The sequence below is a fragment of the Gossypium arboreum genome, chromosome 10 (genome assembly GCF_025698485.1).
Source record: "Gossypium arboreum isolate Shixiya-1 chromosome 10, ASM2569848v2, whole genome shotgun sequence".
NCBI classification, from domain to species: domain Eukaryota; kingdom Viridiplantae; phylum Streptophyta; class Magnoliopsida; order Malvales; family Malvaceae; genus Gossypium; species Gossypium arboreum.
The window spans coordinates 39116641-39143044 of record NC_069079.1 but is presented as its reverse complement, the minus strand read 5'-3'; the positions used below and the strand labels follow the sequence as shown (position 1 = coordinate 39143044).

The window sequence follows — 26404 nt, the reverse complement described above, 5'->3', positions numbered from 1 at the left end:
AAGAAAATAAATTGTAAAAGGTGAAAAAATTTGAAATGTATAACAATACGTAGATATATTGTTCTTTGTTAAAAATCCAAAATCTATATATAAATCTATAAATTAATTATTAATGGACTTATCAGGTAAATAGATTAACATTTTAATACCAAAATAAATTGCTTAAATTTTCTCTAATTAATATTTATTACAAAATATATAATTTAAGCAAAAGAAATTTTGAATGTGCCTATAAGTACAAGTCTACTCCTTACTTTCATCCGCAAGTCCTTCGTTTTAGTTTTATAGTGTAAACTATGGCTATCATTATCATACTTCTCATCTTTCTCGCCAAGGTTGACGCTAACTTGAGCAATGGAATGAGCCTTAACTCCCATGCCGCTTGTCCTGAAAATGGAAAACAGGCACTTTTGAACTTCAAAAAAGGCTTCATAGATGAAGCAAATCGGATTGCTTCATGGGATCCTCATCATCATCCAGATTGTTGCAGGTGGTTTGGAGTAGTCTGTGACAATATGACTGGCCACATCCTCTCCCTCAACCTTTCAGTTCCTCCTTTGGATGAAGATAACTTGATATCTCGTCTGACGTCAAAACTCGAAGGTAAGATAAACCCTTGTTTGTCGAATTTGAAGCATTTAAGATTTTTGGATTTAAGCGGCAATCAATTCGAAGGCCTCCTGCCTTACCAGCTTGGGAATCTCTCAAACCTTCAATATCTCAATCTTGGAGATAATGGTTTATATGTTCAGAGTCTCCAATGGTTGTCTGGTCTTCCTTTACTGAAACATCTTGACTTGAGTTCAATGGATCTTAGCAGAGCTTCCAATTGGTTGCAACTTGTAAACACACTACTCCCTTCTCTGGAGGAATTGCATTTGTCACTGTGTCAACTTGTACCAGGACCTCCATTGCTAAATTTAAATTTGTCATCTCTTGCCATCCTTGACCTTTCCTACAACGATTTCTCAAATCAAATGGATCTTAGGTGGGTGTCTAAGCTTAACTCTCTAGTTCTTCTCAATCTTGGAGGAAATGGCCTTGATTGACCCATCCCTGATTTTCTTCGGAACATGACTTCCCTTAGACATCTAGATCTTTCACATAACTTTTCAATTCTTCCATACCTGAGTGACAGTACAATTTTAGCACCCTCCAGGTTCTCAGACTTTATGGTAATGAATTGCAAGGTGACATTTCTAGTGCCATTTTCAACATTAGAACTCTCAGTGAACTTGACCTGTCATGGAATGATCCTGAAGAGAAGCTTCCGAGAGCCGCGGGAAAGCTTTGTAAGTTGAGGTCAATCGATTTGTCAGGAATTAGATTGAATCGAGACATATCTCATATCTTTGAGATTCTGTCAGTCTGCTCTTCTCTTAGATTGGAGTCATTGGCCTTTTCAAGTTGTCAACTTTCTGGTCAACTGACTGATCAACTTGAGCATTTTAAAAATTTAAAAGAACTTTTTTTGGACAGTAATTCAATCTCTGGTCCTATTCCAACTTCTTTGGGGCAACTTGCAAATTTGGAATGGGTTGACATTATAAAACTATTGGACTCCCGAATTTGGAGTATCCTACTTTCACGCAATTCATAGGGTTCAACAAGTAATCGATATTTCACGATCAAGGGTGTAGTACTATTTGTAGTAGCGGTCCTTATATATCGTATTAACAATCGAAATATGGTCGAAAGAAAAAATCTCTATTTGACAGGGGTTCTTCCTATACCTATGAATTCCATTGGACCCAGAAATGATACATTGGAAGAATTTTTTGGGTCTTCCAATATCAATAGGTTGATTGTTTCGCTCCTGTATCTTCCAAAAAGAAAAAAGATCTCTGTGAGCTGTTTCCTAGATCCGAAAGAGAATACTTAGGTTCTCCCAATAACTAAAAAGTGTATCATGCCTGAATCTAACCGGGGTTCGCGGTGGTGGAGTAACTGGATCGCATTGGCAATAATTTGCTGGAGAGTGTTGTTTCCGAAAAGCATTTTGCAAATCTTACTAAATTATGGGATTTTAGAGGGTCAAATAACTCATTGGTTTTAAGAGTCAATCCTAACTGGGTTCCTCCTTTTCAACTTCGTTTGTTACAGTTAGGATCATGGCAAATAGGGCCATCTTTTCCCTTGTGGCTTCGTTCTCAAAAACATCTAGAATATCTAGACATCTCAAATTCAAGAATTTCAGACGTCATTCCTAGGTGGTTTTGGGGACTGTCAACCCAATTTAGAGATGGAAACCTCTCTAGAAACCAAATTTCTGGCCAGATTCAGTATCTACCTCAGAGTCAAGTTTACTTCTTCGTTGACCTTAGTTTCAATAATTTTAGCGGTCCGTTACCCCGAATCTCTGTGGGTCCCAACATGGGTCCTTTTTTTGCAGGCTTTGTAAAGCTTTCCAATAATTATTTCTCGGGATCTCTTTTCCACTTTCTGTGCTATCAGGGGAATGACACATTGCCGATGGTGGCTCTTAGTCTTGCTAACAATCTTTTATCTGGAGAGATACCAGATTGTTGGATCAAGTGGCAATATTTGCGAGTCTTACGATTAGATGGGAACAGAGTCAGTGGTAAAATTCCAATATCTATTGGGACTTTGACAAAACTTCAGTCGCTACATCTTCACAACAACAGGCTTCATGGAGAAATCCCTTTGTAACTGAAAAATTGCACAAATTTGGTTGCAATTAACTTCGGCGAAAATGAACTAAATGGACACATTCCAGGATGGATGGACCATAGCCTTCCAAATCTAATAATATTGATTCTTCGGTCAAACAAGTTCGGAGGTAACATACCGGACCATTTATGTGCTCTTTCTTCTCTCCAAATTTTGGACCTTTCCAATAGCCACCTCTTTGGGTGCATACCAAGATGTATAAGCAACTTCGCTGCCATGGTCAGAAGGAATGCTTCTAGGGAAAGAAGTATAATATATAATGCCAACATAGAAGATGTTTATGAATATGCTTCAGTTGTGATGAAAGGCCAATTTCTTGAATACGGCAACACTCTTAACTTGGTCAGACTTGTAGATCTCTCTCGTAACAATTTGTCAGGAGAGATTCCCCAAGAAGTGGTAAACCTCCAAGCTTTGCAAACGCTGAATTTGTCCCAGAATCACTTAACAGGAAAGATCCCTAAACTCATTGGTGCTATGATATTAATAGAAACTCTGGATCTCTCTCAAAACCAGCTCACTGGTTCAATTCCTGAAAGCATATCAGGTATGACGTTTTTGAGCCACTTAAATTTTTGTCCTTTAACAATTTGACTGGCATCATACCCACAAGCACTCAGCTACAGAGCTTCAATGAATCATGTTATGCTGGTAACCATCTTTGTGGACCTCCATTAAAGGGCTGTAGAGGAAGTGGAAAGGAAACTGATGTCAAAAACAGAGCTAAAGGAATCAGAAAAGGACGTGAAATCAATTGGTTCTACGTAAGCATGCCACTAGGATTTGTTACTGGTTTTTGGTGCGTATTGGGGCCATTGGTGTTTGACAGAAGGTGGAGGATCACGTACTATCGGGTTTCGACAGAAATGTGGTGGAAAGCATACGATTTTGTGGGTAAATTTTAGTCTGGGTTAATACCTCTTTTACTCCTGTATTATAGTTAAATTATCATTTTGGTACTTGTATTACTTTTTTTTCTCAGTTTGATTTTGTACTCTATTTTAGTTATCAGTTTAGCCACTATACTTCATTTTGTATACTGCGAGACCCATCCATATATTTTCGGTATCCAAGGACACAATGTCACGAGTCAATAAAAGTAAAGTTAAATATTAAAAATATCAGAAATTTTTTAAAACAGTATTAAAATTCCAAAAATTATAAAGAATTTGGGAAAAAGCCCCAAAAATCATAAAACTTATAAAATTATTTTAAAAATTTTCAAAATTTAAAAATAATTTTCTAAGTATAAACTTAAAATTTTGAAAAGAAAAACTCGTTTTCTAGAATTCTAAGGTTATAATTTTATGAAAATTTTAAATAATTTACGATATTATTTAAAAGTTTTAGGATTTTTACATTTTTATGAAGATATTTTTAAGGAATTATGAGTTTTTTAGTTTAAAAATAGGATAAAGTTGTTTAAAAAGGGTTAAAGATAACTTAATAAAAGAATTTCTAATGATTTTTTTTAACATTTTGAGAGTTATTTTACTTGAATTATGAGAGTTTGAATGCTTTTTTTCAAAAAATTGACGAAATTAAATGTCTATTTGATTTGTTGATTTATGAATCTCTTTGACAATCTAATTTCATACATAGACATAAATTTTAATTAATCATTTTTTCTCGAGTTGTACAAGGAGAATAATTCTTATACATTTCTAGAGGTATTATTTAATTACATCTATCTCAATTTTTAAAAAAATTATGGTATTTTTATTAAAAATTCAAATTTCTTTAAAAATATAAAATTTTCATTAAATATTCAAAAATTCCTAAAATTTAAAAACCATAAATTTATTTTAAAATTTCATAAAATTTTAAGATTTTTCTAAAATACCTAGATTTCCAAACAAACAATTTTTTTTAAATTTTACGAAAAATTTAAATTATTTAAAGATTTTCAAGGTTTTGCATACTTATAATTTATAATTATTATTATAATTTTCAAAATATAGATTGTGATTTTTTTAAAAGTTTAATAATTTTTATGCTATAAGATTTTTTTTGGGGGTTTCAGAATTTTTATCAATTTTTATATTTAATGATTTTTTTAATTTTCTTACTTTTTTTTTAATTTAAGATTCTTTTTACTTTAATTGACAGGTGGTAACTTGTCATTTTCTGATTTAAATTTTTTAATAAAAATATATAGGTGGATAATTGGTTTACAAAATGAAAATATAAGAATCAAATTAATAAAAAATAGTGTAAATATCAAAATGATAATTTAACTATAGTAGCAGAATGAAAATAGGTATTAATTGTAATAGTTGAATGGCCTTAATATACGTAAATGTTGAAGGAAAATATGAAATCATTATCTATATGATTTACAAATCTATTTTAGACTAAAGATACACATATTCTCTAACTAAAAGACTACACTTCTACTCTTTCACATACCACCTTTAACCATCATTCACATATACCAAACTCCAGCTCCACTTTTTTTACTTTTTAATTGTATAAATAAAAATTCAATCACATTTCCATTTCCATTTCCCTTTCCTTTGATTTTTTTTTCAAATTACTCTCTAGACTTTTTTTATCAAATTAGTCATTAATATTGACATTTATTACACAAATTGGTCCCTATTATTAATACCGTTTATTTTTTAACTATGGGATAATGTGGCCAATCATGAGCATGACACATGGACAAACAGGAACTCACATGTCGTCCCATATAATTATTCTAAAAATTTCAAAAAAACTTTAAAAATTCAAAAAAATTATATAAATTTTAAAAAAAAGTGAAAAATTTTAAAAAACTTAGTTTAAATTTCAAAAGTATAAAAATTGAAAAATATAGCCAATTCAAAAATATTTTAAAAATAAATAATATGTTAAAGAAATTTTGAAAAATAGTTAAAATTTTAGAAAATTAAAAATGGAAAAATATAAAAATTAAGAAAATTCAAATAATAATTTAATTTTCAAAAGAATTATAATAAATTGGAAACATCTAGAAAAATTATAAAAAAGTTATCGACATTGACTGGACAATAACGGCATTGTCAATTTTTTCCTTTTGACTTTTATATTTTCAAATTTTTGTAATTTTCTAAAATTTGATTATATTTTTAAAAATTTTCTAAATATTCTGTGAATTTTATATTTTTAAAATTTTAACCGTTTTTATAATACATATTTAATAAAATTCTTTTTTTTAATGTTTTAATTTTTAAAACAATTAAAGATGAAGAAACGTGTTGGTCCCTTATTTGCACTGTCATGGCCGTGTTTAGACACGCCATCCCATTGATAAAATAAAATAAAATGTATTTACAGCAGGGACTAATTTGTGTGACAGATCCCAACATTAGGGATCAATTTTGATCCAAAAAAACATCTAATAGATAATATGAGAAAATTGTCAAGTTCAGGGACTAAGCTTATAAAAAACTTGAAATTTTTTTATACTATCTACAAGCAATTGAGTCAAAGAGTTTTAAGATTCAGAAACGACATAGGACTAAAATAATAAGTTTGACACCTAAACTCCTACAAAGCTAAACGCATTTCTTGATTCATCAATCATCATATTTTATAACATACAGAACAAGGAGGACAAACCAAAAGTTACATTATCATGGAAATGTCATACAAAAGAATTATCTTTGTCCTACAATGCTCTCTTGTACAAGTTACTATAAAACAATATACAAAAAGGAAAAACAAAAACAAAAGAAAAGAAACATGTTCAAACTATACTCTAATATATGACGCCCATCCTACCTCTGTTTTTGGTGCAATGGGGAGAATCGCATAGAATAAGCTTCCATGGATACAAAAAAAAAATTGAAGGAATTGACAATTGTCTGGATTATTACATATAATATGTGTATATGCATGTATGAAACGTCTCCAACCTCTAGCATCCAGCTGCTTTCAAGGAACTTATCATATGGGCTTGATGGTAGTAACCTGAAAAAATGTTGCTTACTAATTAACTTCAGATCTTCTGAAAACTCCACTTCCTGAAATAGTAAAAAATTAATTTACCAAAACTACTATTATTGGTTGCATAAATAATGCGCATCCATGGTAACAAAAATAAAAAGAAAAAGAAAAGCATTAATAATTGTCCAGAAAAGAATACAGAAAGAAAAGGAAGAAAGTAAACTAACTAATATTGTTATATATATGTATGCATGTATGTGTGCATAAAAGATATCAAACCTTTTTAGCATCCAGCTGCTTTCAAGAACTTGTCATAGGGACTTGATGGCGGTAATTTGAATGAATGTTGTCCATACTCCAATGAACAGAGGGCAAGTTGTCCCCTTGCATGAACTTGCTCGTTGCTAATCAACTTGAGATCTTCTGAAAACTCAACTTTCTGAAATAGAGAAAAGATTAATCCACAAAAGATACTATTATTGGTTGCATGAATACTATTTAATTCATTAAACTCATGCTATTGTACCATGCCAATTAATACTATTAGCAATCATCGATAATACTACTATTTACATGTAATATTATCCACAGTACTGAAAGGCAATGGTACAAATTACACTTTTACTTGGGGAAGAAAGTGGAAAGGATAATCAAAGACTCCACACAAGAAATTAAGACATTAATACAAATGCTTTTCATGTGTTCATAAACCAACTCACCACATTCGGTAAACAGAGGACCTCCTTTCCATTTTCCTCAAAGGTTGCCTTGGCTTCCTGTTGATGCTTGAAGCTATGAATCACCGACATCTTCTGCTGTTTACCTATTATAAGAGCTTCACACTGACTCCTCATTTGTTCATAAGGAATGGGTGTAGGCGAAACTGAAAAGCTTGCTACTTGTCGCGCTGTTTCCAGAACCTACGGCAAACAAATAAATATAGTTCATGAGAAAATGAATGAAAGCTAGATAGATCTCTTGAGACAATGTTATGAAGAATGTTTAGATTAGCTCTCTGGACCCAAAAGCCAAGAATCAATTTAAATAGCATAAAACCGATTAAATAGTTTCTCTCCTCTAACTTCCAAGTTTTTTAGTTTTGAGTAGCTCAATACATGTATTGATGAGTTTATATGTTGTTCAATTCTGAAAGGAAAAAAACCCCTCAAATTCCCAACTAAGTTGAACTAGGGAGGCTGGTTACAGTTAAGAGAATAAAACATAATGCATGACTAAAGGTAAGGTACAAAGATGCATAATTTAATGTTAAAGAATTAAACGCGATTGATCTAGGTCAACTTCATTGATCAGTTTATGGCTATATGCATTAAAGTTTATATGCTATATTATCTTGTCTAGCATGAATAGAATACATGATGTATGTAACATGTATGGTCTGACACAACTCGCAAGTATAAGCAAATGTTTGAAACATTTACCACAAAACAAAGGCACTGAAACTGCAGTGTTATGTAGCAAAACTTATTACTCACCCAAAGAAGCAATTTTTAATTCCACCCACAATCCAACAAACACAAAGCAGTCTCTACCTGTTTTAAGATTTTATAAATTCTAAGAACCTTAGATGAAGAAAGGCAGACTTCTCCATACACCGCCTTTCTTCACCAAAGGAGTTGAATAAAGACATATCATCCTTTTGTAGATCTTACTGTTTCCAAATTCATTGAGAAATTGCAATATATATATCTTAACTGCTCATCTTACCGAATCCAAAAGCTCATTGACACTTAGCACATCTAGTGTACTGAGCGATAGTGATGCTTTGCGACCTGATTGACTTCCATTGCCTTCAGGAAAGGCTTCATCATCAGTTATTGCAGCAAGTGGCATAATCTGAAAGAAAACCATCAAGTCAACCAAACAATATCATAGTATTTTAGGAAAGGATGTAATCCAAACAAGATATACCTCTTCAAATGCCTGAAACTCCATCTGCGCAAGTGGGGAACATGGTCTTGGGGTCTCCATAAACAATGGAGCACCGAATGGGTATGCATCATCTGGTGAAAAGCCCTCAAGAATTTGTTTCTTAATACTTGATAACTCATCCTGTAAGAAGCAAACAGAGGTGGTTACAAATCTTATTTGCAACCAAGTTCTGATAAGTTCTATCAATTCCTTTGACATGAAATTTGGAATAACTTGATAAGATGCAACACCATTGTCTCAATACCTTTCCAAGAGCATTGATGATAAATGTAACTATTACCCTTTACAAGCCACACACATGAACAAGGGAGAGACGGCAACAATTCACTGATAATAAATGATTCTCTCATTTTATCCTGCTATTTTCTTGCCATAAGAACCTTTCTTCTTATATTTCATCTAATGCAGTAGCTCCCACCATTCAAAGCATCATTACTCCTAATTACATTCTGTTTTATGATGATTCTTTTCATTAGTTAACAAATAGCTGCTCACAGCCAAAATCTTTCATATAAAAGGTTTATTAAATGAAGGAACCTTAAATATCTAGTCCAAAGCACCTTTGTTCCACACTATCATCACTTTAAGAAAAATAATTTACATCAGTGTAAATGACAATGTACTACCGAAAGACCCATCATACAACCTCTGATGATGCAACTGCTTGTCATCTTCAATGGTAAATAGTTATCACTGTCAACAGAGCTAGGGCTGATGGCAGAGAATAAACCTTAAAACAAAAGACTAAAAATAAGAAACTGATGCATTACCTCCGACAATTTTTCAATCTTAATCATGAAATGGGAAATGACCGTCTCCTTCAAATGAAGATCATCTAGCTCTATTGCCAAGAGAGCTTTTGATGCAGCAGCATCATCTTCCTTTGATCCATATGCTACACTGTCCACATCAGATTTCACACGCACAGCCTGGAGTCTCACATCCTCAACTAATTTGAGGTAAGGATCAACCTGTGTGAAGGATGATAGACTCAAGTATTAGCTTGTTGGCACATATAAAAAAAGAACTGCGGTATCAATATAAATGATCTAATATAGTTGAAGGATAAGAAACTGACTATTTTATCTGTCAGAGATGCTTTAACAATAGGAATTAACTCTGGAAGATCGCCTGCCCTGGCTGAGAAAATAAGCATGTAGGATGCCAAGGTAAAGAGAGACCTTCTGCGAGACGGCTGCAAACCTCCTTCAACATGCATGCAAGACACAGATGTTAGAATTTTTAACCAAATTGAACAAGCACCCAACCTAAAACCATTTGGTGAAATGTGAAGAGGCCAAATTTAATATAAGACTAAATGCAATATATGATTTAACTGTGGCAAGATAACACCACTTCAATAGGCCCTCCATAATGTATACATGGAGACAAAGAACCCTACCACGTCACAAACTTGGACAGGTAACATGCATCAACTACTAGCAAGCTAAAACAGAGAGACAATTGGATCTGAATGTTTCAAACTTGCATTGCCTGCATAAAGTCTATTACATATATCCTATTCATAGGCAATACAAAAAATAAGGAAAAGAAATCTACATTTGTTAATCTCTATTTAAAGCAATTACACCAATATTCACAACTAGGAAATCTTCAACAAATTCACCTATAATTCAGCCAACATTATTTAGCTAGAATCTGGTCAACTCTTCAACACAATTGGGATAAATCACATCTTGAAGACTGTTCATTTTCCCTCACCACAGACAAGAAAAAATAAAAGGCTATTCAATGCAAAGCAATTTTTGACGCTATCCTCTTTATTATTATGTGCACGATCTTACATAAACAATCACTTACCTTTTATGCACCCAATAAGCATGTGCTAAAAGGTATCGTATTGACAGGAAAACTGTATGGGCATAGAACCATACATCAATTATATATTTTTACTTGGTAAATATCTAGACAATAATTAAAATAAAGCTTTTCAGCCAAAGTTTTCCTTGTGATGACTTTTTAGATGGATGGGAGAAAAATTAAAATAGCATCACAATTAACATCAACAAACATAAACACAGTCATGGAAGTGTATGGAATGATCCAATATGTGAGGCTTCCACTTGACAAAATGGATAGAAAGCATACTCCTACAGCATGTGTACATATAGCACTGAGTTCTTTCACTCTTATAAACATAACACCAATACTGTAACATACCTTCTTGATCCAGAGAGAGGCTCCTCAAGGAGAATGCCAACTGAAAACCCCGAACTAGGGCGATGTGACTGGAGGTCTATCATCAGCAAGTTAATCAATAGACCAGTTCAGAAATAGCTACCAAAATGCAAAGAAAGCTGCTAATAGCATAAAAAATTAGATGTAACAGATTTCCATAGACAAAACGCATAGGAATATTCCTAGCAGAAGATCTGGACCATTCCTCTTAGAAACTCAAAATCATATCCAAATTCTATCACAACCCAATTATTGGTCCACGGCACACCTCACAGCAGAAACAAGTTGAAAAATAAAGGATAAACCTAACTTAGGTTCATTCAACAGCAAGGTTGACATTGTTATCCCACTTAGTTTTTTGGATGATGGTAGATTGTACCGACAACTAGAAAGAGACAAGGCATTAAAGAGGGAGTTGACATTATTATTTTGTTTTGCATCCATGTAAAAACATCCATGGTGAGAACTAGAACTTCTATAATATTTGAAAAGGACATTTCTAATATCAAATTAAGCACAATCAGCAGTAGCAACAAATAAATAAGTTGTCCATTCATCTATTTTGGGTTCTTCCAAAATATTTCCATTACCAAAAGTGACATATTTTCCAATTTCACTATTCTACCTCTTTTTTTGTATCATACTTCATCTTAAAAAAAAAAAATTCCATAGGTGAAGTGGTAGGCCAAAGATCCCCAGCCAGGTAGCTCTATTCCTCAAGAAAATTCTCCTATCCCAATACTATATTTTGATAAACCATGTTTTGAGCCAAGACCATCCAAGTGCAGGAGAATAACATTTTGGAACAAAGGCAGCATAAAAGTACTAGTTACCTTGGATCGGGTAAACAATACTGCAAGATAAAATGAATGGGCCATAGCCTCAAAATTTGCAGGGGTATTATCGGTGGAATTCGCCTGGACCCATATTGATGAAAGAAGAAGACTCACTTGATGGCTGCTTAAACGAAGGGAAGTGAGCTGCTAAAAAAATTCAGATACATAAGAAAACTAAATAGTTGTCTAATTGATAATAACGCCAAAAAAAGAAAATGACAACAGTTTCACACCATTTTTCTATCACCCAGTGCATGCTTGAAACTAAATGAATTCCCATGGGACTGATAGATTATTGATCCTTCATTTCCATTTTCTTTTAGTCTTTCTGTTTGTTCTTTACCTTCATCCTGAAAGGCAAAGCTGTGACTTCTTACCTTCACAGATGCACTAACTGATAAGTCAGAAGAAACAGTTTCAGCAATTTTTTTATTTTGTTCTGATGAAGGCGAAAGCAAGGACGGCATAAGCACAATGGAGAAAATGCTGTGTGCCCCAACTCGAGTTTCATGGTCTGGATGGGACATTGCAAGGAGCAACTGGTGAAATAGAGCATCAGGGAAGGTCTGTGACAGATTATAATGTCAGAACTTAGAACTTACATGCATGTACAAGATAAGAACAAATATGACATTATATTACCCAAGAATACTTGCCTTTTTATGATATGATATGTTTGGGATGGAAGAAATGATATTAGCAGTTCGATGAACAGAAGAGATTGTTGATCTTGCAACAATACTGTTGGTCGAAATATTCTCTAGTACCACAGCCATCATATCAAGAATTGGTCCCACATCCCCAACCTGTTAAATACATATAAAAAAAGAGTTTCAACTAAATGGGGGGAAAAAAAGCTTCTGTAAGTATCTTAAATAACTAGATTCAACTAGAAGTTGGATGTGCACAAGAACATTTTCCCAACCTTATTTGAGAGCTGTGAGATACACTTTTCTAAGGCCAACAGGAGATCAGTGTTATATTTATCAATATCAACCCCAGAACTTGATAGTTCAGCTAAATTTTGAAGGCACTTTCGTAAATGCTTCATCAAGTCAGCTATTGTACCAATGATTGCCATTGAGGGCTGAAGCTTTGCATTTTGTGCAAGCTGAGTTATGACATTGACAATGTTAACTTGTATATGAGGTTGCTTGGCTACATTCTTATGCTCCATGTGCTTCACCAAGATAGCCAATAGTTGATCAGATTTTTCTCCTGATATCAAAATATAAATATCATTATATCTACAAAAAAATTTATTAAAAAAGGTATATAGTAAGAAGGATTAATGCTAAAAATTTCAAAGCAACCTGTTTCTTCAATTAGCAACTGCAAGTACATTAAAAGAGAAAAAGCAACTCCTTTCTCTTTGGACCAGTGATTTTCAGCATCAAAATTATGAAAAAGAGGTTCAAGAACTCGCCGGATAGTTGTTGCTTCTTTTGCCAATCTGGCTATATTACCCAAGATAACCCTTGCCCAATAAGATGGACTTTTGGAAGTATCCCTGTTAAAGAGCCAAATGAAGCAGATTATATTTGGACATATCACAAAATATATCCTAATGAACTGAATGCAATGAGTTATAATGAAATAATGCCGTACATGGTTGGATCAAAGTCTGGGTTAATTACAAGGTTTGGTACAGACAATGACTTCTCATCGATATCTAGGACGGATGAACCATTTTCACCCACTTTACTTCCATTGACAGGGGACATTTGGATATCCATGTAGTTCTCCAAGGTCACTGATATGATCTACACAAGATAAAAAATTCATGATGAACAAAAAGGCCAATACCTACTGCTCATCTGTTTGTCTACTGTGCGCTTTACAATATTTAGGAGATTCAAGAGGCATAAGGCTGAAACTCCAAAATAGAACTTAGAGAAGCTGAACTGAGAAACAGATAAAGAGATTAATCCAAAATTTTGAGTGGACAAAAATATACTTCTCTTTTTGTTTCAGCTCCGTTTCAATCTTTCTAATGAAGTTCCAGTTGGGTGAAAGAGACTTAATTATTTCAAGATTTTTCAGTGAAGCTGCAGCTAGGACTAAAATATACTTAGTTACATTTGCATAATTAAATTGTATCAGATCAGAGAAGCATCAAGATTTGAATACAAAAGTGAATTGGTAGGAAAGCCACAACTGGAAAAGATAACTTACACTATCGAAGTCCATTGAAATATGAGAGTGTTCACCCATGAAGCAGACCTAGGCAGAAGTAATGAGAAAAAGAGAAAGTGGTAAGTGACAAGAATTGGAAGTCAAAGTAAACAAATATGAGTAGAAAATACTAAATGAGAAAAGAAGTACCGAAAATGAAACATTATTAATGAATACAATATCTGAATAAAATTATTTAAAAAGAGAAACACCATGAAAAAAAGCAGGAATTAATCTGACTTGTAAAGAACTGGATGCTAACCCATTTTTTTTACAACATAAGGTTATTTACAGGTGGATTAAAGCTGTAAGTTCAACAAAAGCACACTTGATAACCCCTTATTCCCTTACAGTCCTTACAGAATTAACTTCTTTCATATCTAAAAAAAAAATCAATCTAAACAACTGTTTGAACTGTTAACTAGTCTAGGCTCAAGCTTATCCTACATTAAGAAACACAAAGCAGCAAAAACCAAGCCTCTCTCCATTGAAAAATATTGCAATAAGTCAGCCACTTAGTTTAAAGGATGTCTTCTAACTAAGGATTCAGACTGTTGCATAAAGGTAGAAAAGAAGAAGCTACTTGAAAATATTTAAATAAGCTGTATGATAATCTTGCCAAGCCTATCCTTAAAACTGGTAGACAGTAGTCATTTCCGGTAATCAAACCAGAAAGTTCACTGGAAACAAGTCTAAATCAGCAGAATAGGAAATTTGTGAAGAAAAGAATGCCAGAAAGACATGCATGCACACAACTACAACAAGTGTTAGATACAAGAAATAATAGATAAAAGAGAACACAATGACGGTTTGAATATATGCATGCATGTGTAATAAGGAGGAAAAGTTATGGTTACTTAAAATTGTTAGCTCAGCTAATGTAAGTGCATTTATTATTTGGGAAAGAAGAGTTACTTTTGTGAAATATTCAAAATCAAAGAGAAAACTCTACCATGGAAGCCAGAACTTGCAATCCTGATGAACGTAAATGCAAAGCTCTGTCATCATCTCCATCTTCTTGAGCCAGTTGACAAAGTTTAGGAATAAGGCCCTCTAATTGGAACATATGTGTGCCATCCATCTAGTTTCAAATCCCATAGAATTAGAAAAAAAATATGCCAGTTACAGCTAATATGTAAATCATTCTGTCTCTATTCTGTTTGTGATCTAAAACCAAAAAGTGAACTGCTAATCTGCTATATAATTATTCTGCAGGTTTCAGTCCAGTAAGTTGTCTACATTAAAAACTTAAAAGGCAGTGATAGAAACATCAAGTTCGAAGGCTACTTGGCAACTGCTATCAGTGCCACACCTGTACGTACCACTGGCATTTCAGTACTACAACGCACCTGACTATTTATGAAATCTACAAGAGCATTGCAGCCCAAAATTCGCATTTCATCCTGTCGGGTTTGTTCCAAAAGAGCCCGAATGATCCCTAATAAACTACTAGCAAAAAGTGGCCTGCAAGAATAAAGTGCTCCCGTGAATGATACAAATAAAATAAAAGCTACCTCATAAACTAACGTAAATATAAACAATGAAGACAATCATAAACACCTGATTAGTTCCCTAAATACAAAAAATGAAAACTGAATCCATGAAAGTAGATAAAATTACTAGAATAATTTTCTAAATAATTTAATCCTTCACTAAGCATGATCTTGAACTACATCGTAAACCCATTTTATTTTTTTATGCAAAAATATGGTTAAGTTTTTAGAATCACAAAATACTCAAAAGTTTAGTTGACATGTCAAAGTTCTAAGGAAGCATCTGCACCTTAGTAATATAATCTCTCAAAACATAAAAAGCATTACATTATTATTTATTGAACATATGTACCTATTTAATTGATAAAACCAAAATGTTAATCTTTATATTACCAGTATTCTTGACATGCAACCAAAAACAAGGTGAAACTTCAGATAATAACAAAGAAGGTTAGTAATTAGATTATAAATTAATAAGTAGTTATCTTCCAACGTTTAATCCCTGCTAGAATATGGTCCCCCAACCCTTAAACAATAAGTTACAATAACAAGCCAAATATTATGCTCTACCTAACATATAGTTATTAAAGTCAGTGGTTCTTTCTTTGAAACTCCCCTGCTCCAAACTGCACACCCCAAAACGAAATGTGGCTGAAAAATAGATGCCAAAAGATTTTTATATCATTAAATGTTAAACTTTCAACACATCAAACTTACATCTGCTCCTTACATGACGATAGCAGTTTCCTATAAATGCACAATACAGCTTTCACACATCCAAAGTTCTCATTCCGTAAATCCTTGAAACATCTTTGCTCTAGGTTACTTGTAATCTGTGCAGACAAATTGTTTAAAGATGTGAAAAAACAAATCAGCAAGCAATTCAGATAAGTTATATGCATTTCAGGATTTAGTAAATTTCAAACTAATTTTGAACATCTCAACGATACTTGCATTAATTTGAACTTTCCGAAGATTAATACCAATTAAAACCTTTCAATCAGTTTTGCACATTTCTTGACAAAATTTACCAACATTTCAGAAAATATTTGCAAACCATCTCAAATTTAACCAATATAAAATAACCATCTTAAAAGCAAGATTGGATCCTAAACAACTAGAAGATATAAAACATCACCAAACTTATTATTAGAGAAGCCAATATAATAGAAAAATAGGTAGCCATGTTGTCACTTACAAGTTTCGTATTTTCATTTAGACTAGCAGAGATAAAGATAAGCACTTGTCAAAAAAAAAATTGTGGAAACCAACATTGAAAAAAATTTTGAAAATGGGGATAAGAACTCGCCAACAAAATAGTGGAAAACAGAATATTAACATTTAAGAATTCCATATTAGAATCAAACTCCTCCAGGATAAATGAACTAAAAGAAAACCCACAATACCTTTGGTATTCTTAATGGGTTCCTCGAAGCATATTCACAGAGCTTCCCAATTTTCCTATCGTTTGGTTCTGCATCCTGTCAAATCAAATGCAATTGGAAAATTGTTAAGCATATCAAATACCCGTTTTTCTTCCTTTTTATAATGTTTTCTGCCCACAATCTGGGATGAAGAGGTATGTTACCATTCAAAGGGCCTAACGACCATTTCCAGAAGCATATAAATGTGATCCCAAATATAAGAACAAACTAATAGAAATAGGTTCACTTCTTCGTCAATGTTGGTATTGTTCAACAATATCAAATACCACAGACATTAGAAACTTTAACTTACGCAGCTAAAACAAAAATATCAGCAGCAGCAGTTATTGTGGTAGATCTTACAGGCAATCTATACTTCTATAAACTTCAAAATCTATATCTATTACACGTCTTAAAGCCATCACTCAATACAAATAGACAATATCAGAATCATACTACACGCTTAACGGAATTTAATATTGAACGTCAATCGTTCAGTATAAACTACAAAATAATAAACAAGCTGGACTAGTATCCAAAGGCAATTTTCACTAGAAGAACCAAACATTAAAGAAATAACTAGTTAAAAATTCCCAAATTCAAGTAAAAATAGACAGAAGATGAGCTGGAAATTACCTGATTTCGGGGGAAAATTTCAGCTAGCAACTTCTTGTATCTTTTAACAGGTTGTCTTGACCTTGCACGCATCGAAGGGCAGAAGAAACAGAGGTTACCGCAAGCGGGCACAACCCGTCTTGACATTACCCCCATTTTTCTTCAATGAAAATACAAGCACACACTTATCTGAAAATCCAAATTAACACCAAAAACAAAAATCAACTAAAATACTACACAACAATCCGAAGAAAATGAACAAAACATGCCAATTTACTCATTGATCATAACGGTCAAACTTAGAACAACACTAGAAACAAAAAGCACTAACTAAATTTCTATCATGTGTCAAGGAAGAATCAGCAAAATTCAAGGTCGTCAAACTTCGTATTTCAGAAAAAAAAAAAAAAAGAGCTAAAGATTAAAAACTAGAATGAAAGCAAACTTATTGAGAATTAAGAAAAAAAAAACCACCAATTCAAATACTGAAACTCTTAATCTACTAAAAGAAAATTAGCTCAACAGATCGCCGATCTGGCTTAGGCCTGAGAGCTGTAAAAGAAATAAAGAGAAATGGTTCAACGAAAATAGTTCCAGAAAAAAATATATTTTTCGAAGAAAGTCCAACTCATTGATCATTCTATTACTTTTATATAATAATATAAGTAATTATATAATTTATCGTCAAATTAAATCGTAATTAATTGTTTTTACTTCAGTAAACCGCCACTTGGAAGAAAAGATAATGGCTTCTCAGGTCCCCTGGAACAGGGTTTTTCTTTTTTTTTTATTTTTAATAATTGCAGGCTAAAATTCTGCCTTCCTTTTTAATTACTGTGTTAAATCAAATGAAAAGAAAATTAGGGAGATAAAGTCACGGAGCGTTTAGATTTTTGCAAGGGAAAGATGGCCCACGTGTAGTTGTCTTCTTTATATATTTTCTGGTCGGGGTAGTGCTCTTATTTATTGAGTACCGTGTTTCACAGGACATTGATTGTAACTCTAGCGTCTCTTTTTGAACACGATTATTGAAAATGGATAGCTGCTCCCAGCCGTATGATGACAAAACCTCCAAACGGTTCAGAAAATTAAGGGATGTTAATTGAGTTTTTTATTCGAATATATTTAATTAGGGGAGGAGAATGAGATGATTTGGATGGAATTTAAATTTTCCTATCTCCAAGGAATTATTTTATGGATTATTTTATCATATCATTTATAATTTTGTCCAATTAAAAGAGAAATTTTTATTTGAAAGTTTAATTTAATGTACATATAATGTGGTGGAAAGAATTTATTAAATAATTTCTCTTATAATATAATGATCTTGTCATTAAGTTAAGAGATTATTGGTCGAATATTGTTTTTTAATACTTCTAAAAATAAGTTAATTTTAAGATTATGTCTCAAAACCAACACTTCTTCCATGAGCTTTAGAAGTCTTAGAAATATTGATAAATATTTATATATATTGATAAATCTTTAAATATTCTTGTAAATAATTAATTTTGATAAAAGCTTAGAAATAGTGATAAATCTTTAAAATATTAGTAAAATTTAGATATATTGATAAATCATTAAAACATTAGTAAATTCTTTTTAAAATTTATATCTACACTTCAACAACCATAAGTATTATAAAAAAAAAACCATATGCATTAAGGTTAGGACTCGCTATAATTTTTCACTCTTTTTTTTTAGATAAATAGTTGTCTTCCATTAATAAAGAGGGAGAAAACAAGATATACTAAACGTTGCCCCAACAAACAAATATCTAAAAAAACAACAAAAAAACCACGCCCGCAATATCAAAACCAGATTTCGAGAAAAAAAACAAAGCAAAAAAAAAAAAAACCCAAAAGGCACAAAGTTTCTCCCTAGCAAAATTAGGAAAACCATAAATCCAGCTGAAGAATCCTCTCTTAAGCCTGCAACGAACCAGCTGTGTGAATCAATAGTGAGTTTCCAAAGAGAGTGAAGTTTGGTACCTTCATCGAAGTGAAGAAAGGTAGATTCCGAAAAACCAAAACAAGAAAAAAAATTAGGTTTTCAATAAGCAATGCGACCAATCCATTATTATCGTTCGTTCTGCTATCTCTGATACCTCTATGATCCAAAATCTTTCTGCACCGAACCGTCGTCCCTCCCTAGCCGATACATGAGCCATATCATTAGCATTTCTTTTTACATGCAAAAAGGTAATCCTATAAAAAAAAAACCAAACAACCTTTAATATCTTTAATTAACGAGCACAAAATTAATTTGTCAATTGTACAAGATTTTTAATGTTTAATGATTTTCAACGAGCCTTCAATCTAAACCCTACGAAAACCTCGATCAACTACAAATTGGACTACTTGTTCACATGCCCAAGCTTTAGCAACGAACGATCTGCAATATTAGCAAGTGGGTAGGTGCACGCCCCCATAATCTGCCCCAAATCATTCCGTGCTAGAATCACTGCTGTGTGTGAATATGATATGTAAATTGTGCAAGTATACACGTCGAATCAAGTAATAAAGTGATGAGTGAGATCGTCTCCACAAGGATTGAATAGGTGTAAATCGGTCAAGTTATTATAGTGAAGTGTGATTAATGCTATGGCAAACCAATAATAAGAATGCAGTGGCAATTAAGAGAATGATAATGTATAAAATGTGCAAAACAAATAAGAAATCAATTAAGAAGGTTGTGACAAAGACACTACGACAAATGATAGAAGGGCTACGATGTTGATTGAGTAGGCTAGGATGAATAAAGAATCTACCCTTACTAATCTCAAACACTTTAGCAAAATCTTAATTATTCTACTGCTCAGAATGGTTTACTGTGGTTTGCTTCTTTAGAGAACAAGACCTAAAGTACCTCACCTAGGGCGATATATGTCTATAGGCCTTGAGTTTGGTTCCTAATATTGTTTATTCTTCCTTCCGTATGAAATACCGTTCTATGTCTAGAGACTACTACAAGTAATTGATTAAACACTCACTCATATCATTCAACTTCGATCTAAGTAACCTAACCTTACTAGACTTAGGTTATTTTTTATATACTTGTTGCATATTCGTCAATGCACTACGTGCATGCAATCCTGAAATACAATTGAATGAAACAGTCGATTAATCTAGATCTAAACTTCAGCCATTAATAGAAATAAGTGTTTCATCAAAGTAATCCCAACCCTAAGAGATTTAGCTCATTAGTTGGCAAATAAAATTCAAGTTTAACACAATAACCAACAATTTCTTCATCAATTAAGCTCACGAAGAAATAAGATAAGAAATAGAGGAAGAATTCTAGGATGACAGCTCTAGCCTATCAAGCTCTCAACATAGGAAACGTAATGTCTTGCAGTGGCCAAGGATGGCTGCCTTCTTCTTCCACCTTTTTCTCTGTCCTTGTTCTCAGTCGCTTCCTTCTTGTAAAAGCCTATTTTTTAGTAGTGTCGAAAACAGTGGTTTCGGGGCCACAAATCTGACAAGTGAGCTCGTAAATATTACTATTTAATATTTATGAGTCAATTATAGTATTAAAATAAATTTTGAATTGGCAAATTATGTTATTTGAATGAATAATTAAGTTCAAGTGGTAAGACCTTAAGGTCAAGTGGTTTTAGAAAATGAGGTATCAAGGCCTCGTTTCTGTAAGCTGAGCTGTAAATATTTTAATAAATATTTATGGAGTATTATTAAGGTTGTATTAAATTTTTATTAAGAAATTTTAATGTTTAGACAATTAATTAATAAAAAAGGACTAAATCATAGAGGATGTAAAACTTGATCACTATTAGATTTGAATGATTAAATGGCCTAATTAGTAATGTGGGAGGAACAATAGGGAAATTAGTCATTATTTTAGATATTGGACGGTAATGGAGCTAATTTTAAAGAAAAAAAATTGAAAGAAATTAGTATAATGACAATTTTGTAAAATTTGTGAAATTAAAACAAAATTAAATGTTGTAAAATGTGTTTCTTCTTCATTTTGCCTTCTCCATAGCCGAAAAACACCCAAAAACCTAGCTTGAAGGTTCAATCATTGTGATCTTTTACATGTAAGTCCATTTTGATTTCGTTTTTTTATAATTTTTATGTTTTTAAGATTGTTGCAACTAGGTCCAGCTAGCCAGTACCTTCGTTTCGAAACTGTTAAAGATTTTGAATTTTTCCATTGATGAATATTTGTGATTTTAGATATTAAATGATGAATTTGAACTATTAGTTGTTATTTATAAGTATTTTGTTAAGTGATTTTTGATGAATTTAATGATGAGGATTAAATTGTTAAAATAGTAAAAGTACAAGGATTTAATATGTAATAACAGTAAATATGGGTTGTAGTAAGGTTCCAATAAATTCGGGTAAGCTAAAATTTGAGTAAAAATGGTTAATTTGCATGTTTTAAGCTCAAGGACTAAATTGAATAAAAGTAAAATGCTGGAGGCAATTTTATAAAAATGTCAAAAAGGACTAAATTGCATAAAATGAATTGTTTTTTCTGTCTAAATTAATGAATTGAATGAAATTGTTAATTTAGATCAGGAACGAATGGAAAATTGAGGAGAAGAGAAAATTACCAAATAGCTCATATACTTGGTCATTGTTGCAATTTAGTTAGGTAAGCTTCTAATTTGATTAAATCGATTAGATAATTTTTTATATATGAATCGAGTTTGTTGGCTTAAAAGAAATGATTAAGACCATAGTTGAAAGACACTATGGCACTATACCAAAAATAAATAATACCATAGTTGAAAGACACTATGGCACCATACCAGAAACGAGTAAAACTATAGCTGAAAGATGTTATCGCATCACGATTCTATCGAGTAAGATCATAGCTGAAAGATGCTATGGCATCACGAATCAAATAAATAAGACCATAGTTGAAAAACATTATAGCAACACGACGAAAAATGAATAAGACCATGGTTGAAAGACACTATGGCATCAAGACGAGAATAAATAAGACCATGGTTGAAAGACACCATGGCACTCTCAAATCATTTGCTATTCAGGTAACATGTTTCAAGTTAGGTATGTATCATAAGTATGAATACAAGTTGAAATTTTGACTAGCATAGTTTGATAATGAATGTCAATGCCTTGGTGCGATTATATATACCTTATATGTCTATAATATGTTAAATCGTGATGTTGTGGTGTGTTTAGAGAATTAAATGGTGATATGAGTATTTTCCTAGTATTCGATGTTATTTCATTTGATTCAATGGGTAAGTAAAGATTAATGGAAATAAATATATAAAAAACTTCATGTACTAATGTTAATAAAAAATGGAAAGATGGATACGCATATATGCAATGAAAAGGATCGAAAAGGTAATCTTTCATTTGGCAATATGCATATGTTCATGGAAAAGTTAAATGATTTAAATTAAATATGTTCACATGGAAATGGATCATCATCTGTTTAATTCAAGTGAATTATGTATGTGTGCACTAACTTGTGTATTGATGATGATGTTTAGGCCTGTGCCAAGCTTGTGGTTATGGTTGATTTTTATGCTTATGCTTTGTAATATGCAAATGGAACGGGTAAGAAAAGGGAATGAAATGGTAAGCTCATAATTGGGATGTAATATGATGTTATAAAAGGATTGGTGAGTAAGTGATGCGCTTATATGTGAAAAATCTACTTATACTATGGATGAATTTACCTATATCATCGATAAATACACTAACTCGTGAATTGATAATGTTATTTAGGCTTATGTTAAGCATTTGGAATGGGAATTAAGTAAATAAAAAGGTTCATAATCTTATGAAAAGGTTGATGATTTCGTAATATGTCTTATAGAATCCTATTATGTTATGAATGAGAAATATATGTAATGCTGATGGACTTACTCATTTGTGAGTTGATGGTTATGTAGTTTTATAAATCTTATGGCATTGGTATAACTTTATATTTATCCTACAAAGTTCATTACTGAAATTGAATATTATGTTTAAATTTTATACAAGCTTGCTAAGCATTCATTGCTTACGTAGTTATTTTCATTTACTTTACAGATTATTGAAAGTTCGATCGATTGGAAGTTCATCGGAGACCTATCACACTATCCAGTGGACAAATCTGTAGTTTTTGAGTAATTTGGTTACGGTTTATAATGGCATGTATAAGATGATTGTAATGGTATATTAGTGCATGTGTTACTGATGTTTTGGTATGTGTAAGCTTGGAAAGCTATATTGGTTTGGTACATCTTGTCACCTTACTAAATTATGTGATGTTGATTACTTTAAAGTGCTTGTTGATATGGTGCACTTGGCATGTTGATGATAGATTGAAAATGGTTACTTGTGACATGATTTAGTTCATAATTGAACTAGGTTATTATGTTTGAAAATGGGTTGAAGTGATTTGGTAAGTATGCATTATGTAAGTTAACTAGGTTGGTACATTTGATGCCTTGTTAGTTTGTGTCATTGTGACTATACCATGTTGTATGTTTTGAATGGCTCAAATGGCTTGTTTTGTAATGGAATAGTAATGGTCATAGTTGTGGCTTAATTTGTTAGAAGTTGAATTAGGTTTGATAATGGAAATGTGATCAAATTAGTGCATGTTTAGGAAAGTTTAAATGTTTGCATTTAAAGTGCCTTGATTGGCATATTGGTTGATTGATTTGGGATAATTAAATTGATCATTATATGTATGATTTGGTAAGGTTTTTATTCTTTGATAATGTGCACAAAATGATTTTAGGTGGTTGCATAAGTTGGTGTTAGAAATGGCTTGATTTTGGTCAATTTCATGTCCACACGGCCTGAGACACGAGCGTGTGACTCAGCCATGTGTGACACACAACCAGGTGATACGGTCGTTTATCCCCTGTAGGTTTAAATGCATGCAAGATAAGCTATTACACGGCCTATCACATGGCTTGGCACACAGGCGTGTGGCTTGGCCGTGTAACCCAACTTAAAGAGTTACACGGGTGAGGACATGAGCTGGGACACGACTGTGTGTCACTATTTTGAATGTTACATGGCTTGGGACATGGACGTGTGTCTCAATCGTGTCAATCACACGGCCTGGCCTCACAGCTATGTGACCCTATAGTGAAAATTGTCTAACTTTTTCCTAAAATTTCCAAATGTTTCCAATTTAATCCTAGATTGTTTCTAAAGTATTTTTAGGGCCCCAAGGGCTCTATTTAGGGACGATTTGTATGAAAATGAATGAATTATATTATGTTTATGTTAATGTTTGAAATGTATGTTTAATATTCAGATTGTACGATAATGCTTCGTAACCCTATTTAGGTGACAGATATAGGTTAGGGGTGTTACACCTCTATTGTCCCCGCATTGTTGTCCTCTATTTTTTGGGCTTTTATATCTCTTTTTTCTAGGGTAGGTCCATCAACCCATAATCCTTTCTCTATTTTTTAGGTGGATTTATCTAGTACAAGTAAACTGGGGCTGAGAACGACAAACATTGAGTGTTAACTAGGCATCTTCAAGGCATTTCCACAGAATTTGTGTTGGCAAACTATCCAAAATTTATCATGGCAAACCTTCAATCAATTATTCCTTTTCCTATATTTTGCACCTGCCAATCAACCACTAAGCAAGTCCTCTCCACAGGCTATTAAAAGCAACATGTAATAACACTTCAGTACAATTCAAGCTCTTCAATGCAATGCTCTAAAAATACCACTGCAATATCCTAAAATGCAAATAAACTCACCTAAGTACAAACAATTAACTAAGCCTAAAGGCATGAAATATAACTCTTTTCAAGAGTTATCAACCCCCAAGATAGAGGTTTTTTCCTTTTCATTATAAGAGGTTCCAAAATTTAATTTAACAAATTCTGGATCAAGTAGCCTCTATATCAGCTGTTGGTATGAAGAAATAGGATTCCTGATAGTAGCTAAAGTATTAATTCCATGCATATAGCCTAATATAGACCCTGATATTTCATTTACAGTTTGTCTGACACCCTCATGAATTAGTCAATTTCTCACAAACCAAATTGCCCAAAAAGCAAGTGTCAATAATTTTCTAGAACTCCCATTTGCAGCATGAAAAGTCTTGGCTAACCATTTTCTATAATCTAAGAATGTTGAAACAGGGGACACCATAAGTATCAAAGCACTCAAAGTTTAGCGTGGGAATAAGTAGAAACGTAGCAAGTGTCAATTGTTTTTGTGCCATCTTGACACAAAGGGCAGACAGTAAAAACTTGAACATTTCTTTTGCTTAGATCTACATATGTAGTAAGAAAATTATTGTATATTTTCCAAATTATAATCTTTATTTTTTATGGAAGTTGTAGCGGCCACAAAGCTGTGTAGAAAGGTGTATTAGCTGTTGTCATATGAGTATTGCATACTCTTGAGTTCTGTATTTTTTCATGTAGTAGTAGCTTGTAACCACTCTTAACTGTGTAAGCACCTGTCCCTTCATGCCTCCAAACCATGATATCTGCTAGTTTCGTCTTAGCAAATGGGATATCTAGAATACGATCAGCTTGATCAACATAAGCTATTGTATGGATAATGTCTTCCTTTCAGGTACAAGTATCTAACTGGATTAAATAGGCCACAATTGTGTATCTGATATCAATATTTTGACAATGAATTCTTTCATCCCCAGGTTTAGGAATCCAAGGGTAATTCCAAATATTCACAGTTCCTCCAATACCTATGCATCAACCCAAGCATTTTTCAACAAAAGGCCTCTAACGCCTAAAATGCTTCTCTAGGTAAAGGAAGGGTGAGTACCCAATCTAGTTACTTGAAACTCTGTAAAGGGGTAATATTGTGCTTTAAAGACCTTAGCTAATAAACATGTTGGTTGAGTCAGGATTCGCTAGCACTGCTTTGCCAACAAAGCAATGTTAAAAATCGCTAAATCACGAAAACCCAACCCCCATCAAATTTAAGATAACATAACCGCTGTCAGGACCTCCAGTGAATTCCTTTAAGTGATTTGGAATTCCTCCGCTAAAATTGATTAAGAATACTTTCCAAATTATTACACAATTATTTTGGAAAAAGGGAATACTGCATAGCATAAACTGGAATAGATTGCAAACCAGCTTTAATTAAAACCTTTTTCCCTCCCGCAAATAAGAAACG

At 32.8% G+C, this 26404-nt stretch overlaps 2 protein-coding genes across 19 annotated transcripts; one reads left to right on the top strand and one right to left on the bottom strand.

Moving 5' to 3' along the window:
- The first annotated feature begins 296 nt into the window (after positions 1 to 296).
- LOC108487906 (receptor-like protein EIX2) lies at positions 297 to 2670 on the top strand. The gene is made up of 3 exons (XM_017792241.1): positions 297 to 1013; positions 1139 to 1537; positions 2104 to 2670. Exons 1-3 carry the CDS (start codon positions 297 to 299, stop codon positions 2668 to 2670), a joined length of 1683 nt encoding a protein of 560 aa, XP_017647730.1.
- Positions 2671 to 6218: 3548 nt separating this feature from the next.
- Positions 6219 to 18155, bottom strand: LOC108489155 (protein SEMI-ROLLED LEAF 2). 18 transcript variants are annotated; one of them, XM_017793472.2, is made up of 21 exons: positions 18007 to 18155; positions 17314 to 17481; positions 16660 to 16734; positions 15971 to 16086; positions 15110 to 15224; positions 14713 to 14841; positions 13761 to 13808; positions 13194 to 13348; positions 12899 to 13095; positions 12511 to 12803; positions 12242 to 12391; positions 11819 to 12151; positions 11583 to 11732; positions 10732 to 10807; positions 9629 to 9756; positions 9321 to 9521; positions 8530 to 8670; positions 8326 to 8454; positions 7320 to 7520; positions 6880 to 7039; positions 6219 to 6677 (listed from the first exon to the last, which is right to left on the bottom strand). In XM_017793472.2, the coding sequence occupies exons 2-20, from the start codon at positions 17446 to 17448 to the stop codon at positions 6884 to 6886; spliced, it is 2928 nt and encodes a 975-aa protein (XP_017648961.1). In that variant the 5' UTR covers positions 17449 to 17481; positions 18007 to 18155; the 3' UTR covers positions 6219 to 6677; positions 6880 to 6883. The 18 variants fall into 18 exon arrangements, with proteins under 18 accessions (XP_017648961.1, XP_052876054.1, XP_052876061.1 ...); XM_053020094.1 differs by having other exon boundaries at positions 11583 to 11729; XM_053020101.1 differs by having other exon boundaries at positions 11583 to 11729; positions 11963 to 12151.
- Between the last annotated feature and the right edge of the window lie 8249 nt (positions 18156 to 26404).

Coding starts and splice junctions, on each gene's coding strand:
- LOC108487906 (XM_017792241.1), top strand. CDS start 297: ATGGCTATCATTATCATACTTCTCATCTTTCTCGCCAAGGTTGACGCT. Junction 1,014..1,138: donor TGTCTAAGCTTAACTCTCTA/GTTCTTCTCAAT, acceptor CCTGAGTGACAG/TACAATTTTAGCACCCTCCA. Junction 1,538..2,103: donor AACTTGCAAATTTGGAATGG/GTTGACATTATA, acceptor CGTTTGTTACAG/TTAGGATCATGGCAAATAGG.
- LOC108489155 (XM_017793472.2), bottom strand. CDS start 17,448: ATGGGGGTAATGTCAAGACGGGTTGTGCCCGCTTGCGGTAACCTCTGT. Junction 14,842..15,109: donor TAGATTTCATAAATAGTCAG/GTGCGTTGTAGT, acceptor ATTTGAAACTAG/ATGGATGGCACACATATGTT. Junction 12,152..12,241: donor ACATATCATATCATAAAAAG/GCAAGTATTCTT, acceptor AATCTGTCACAG/ACCTTCCCTGATGCTCTATT.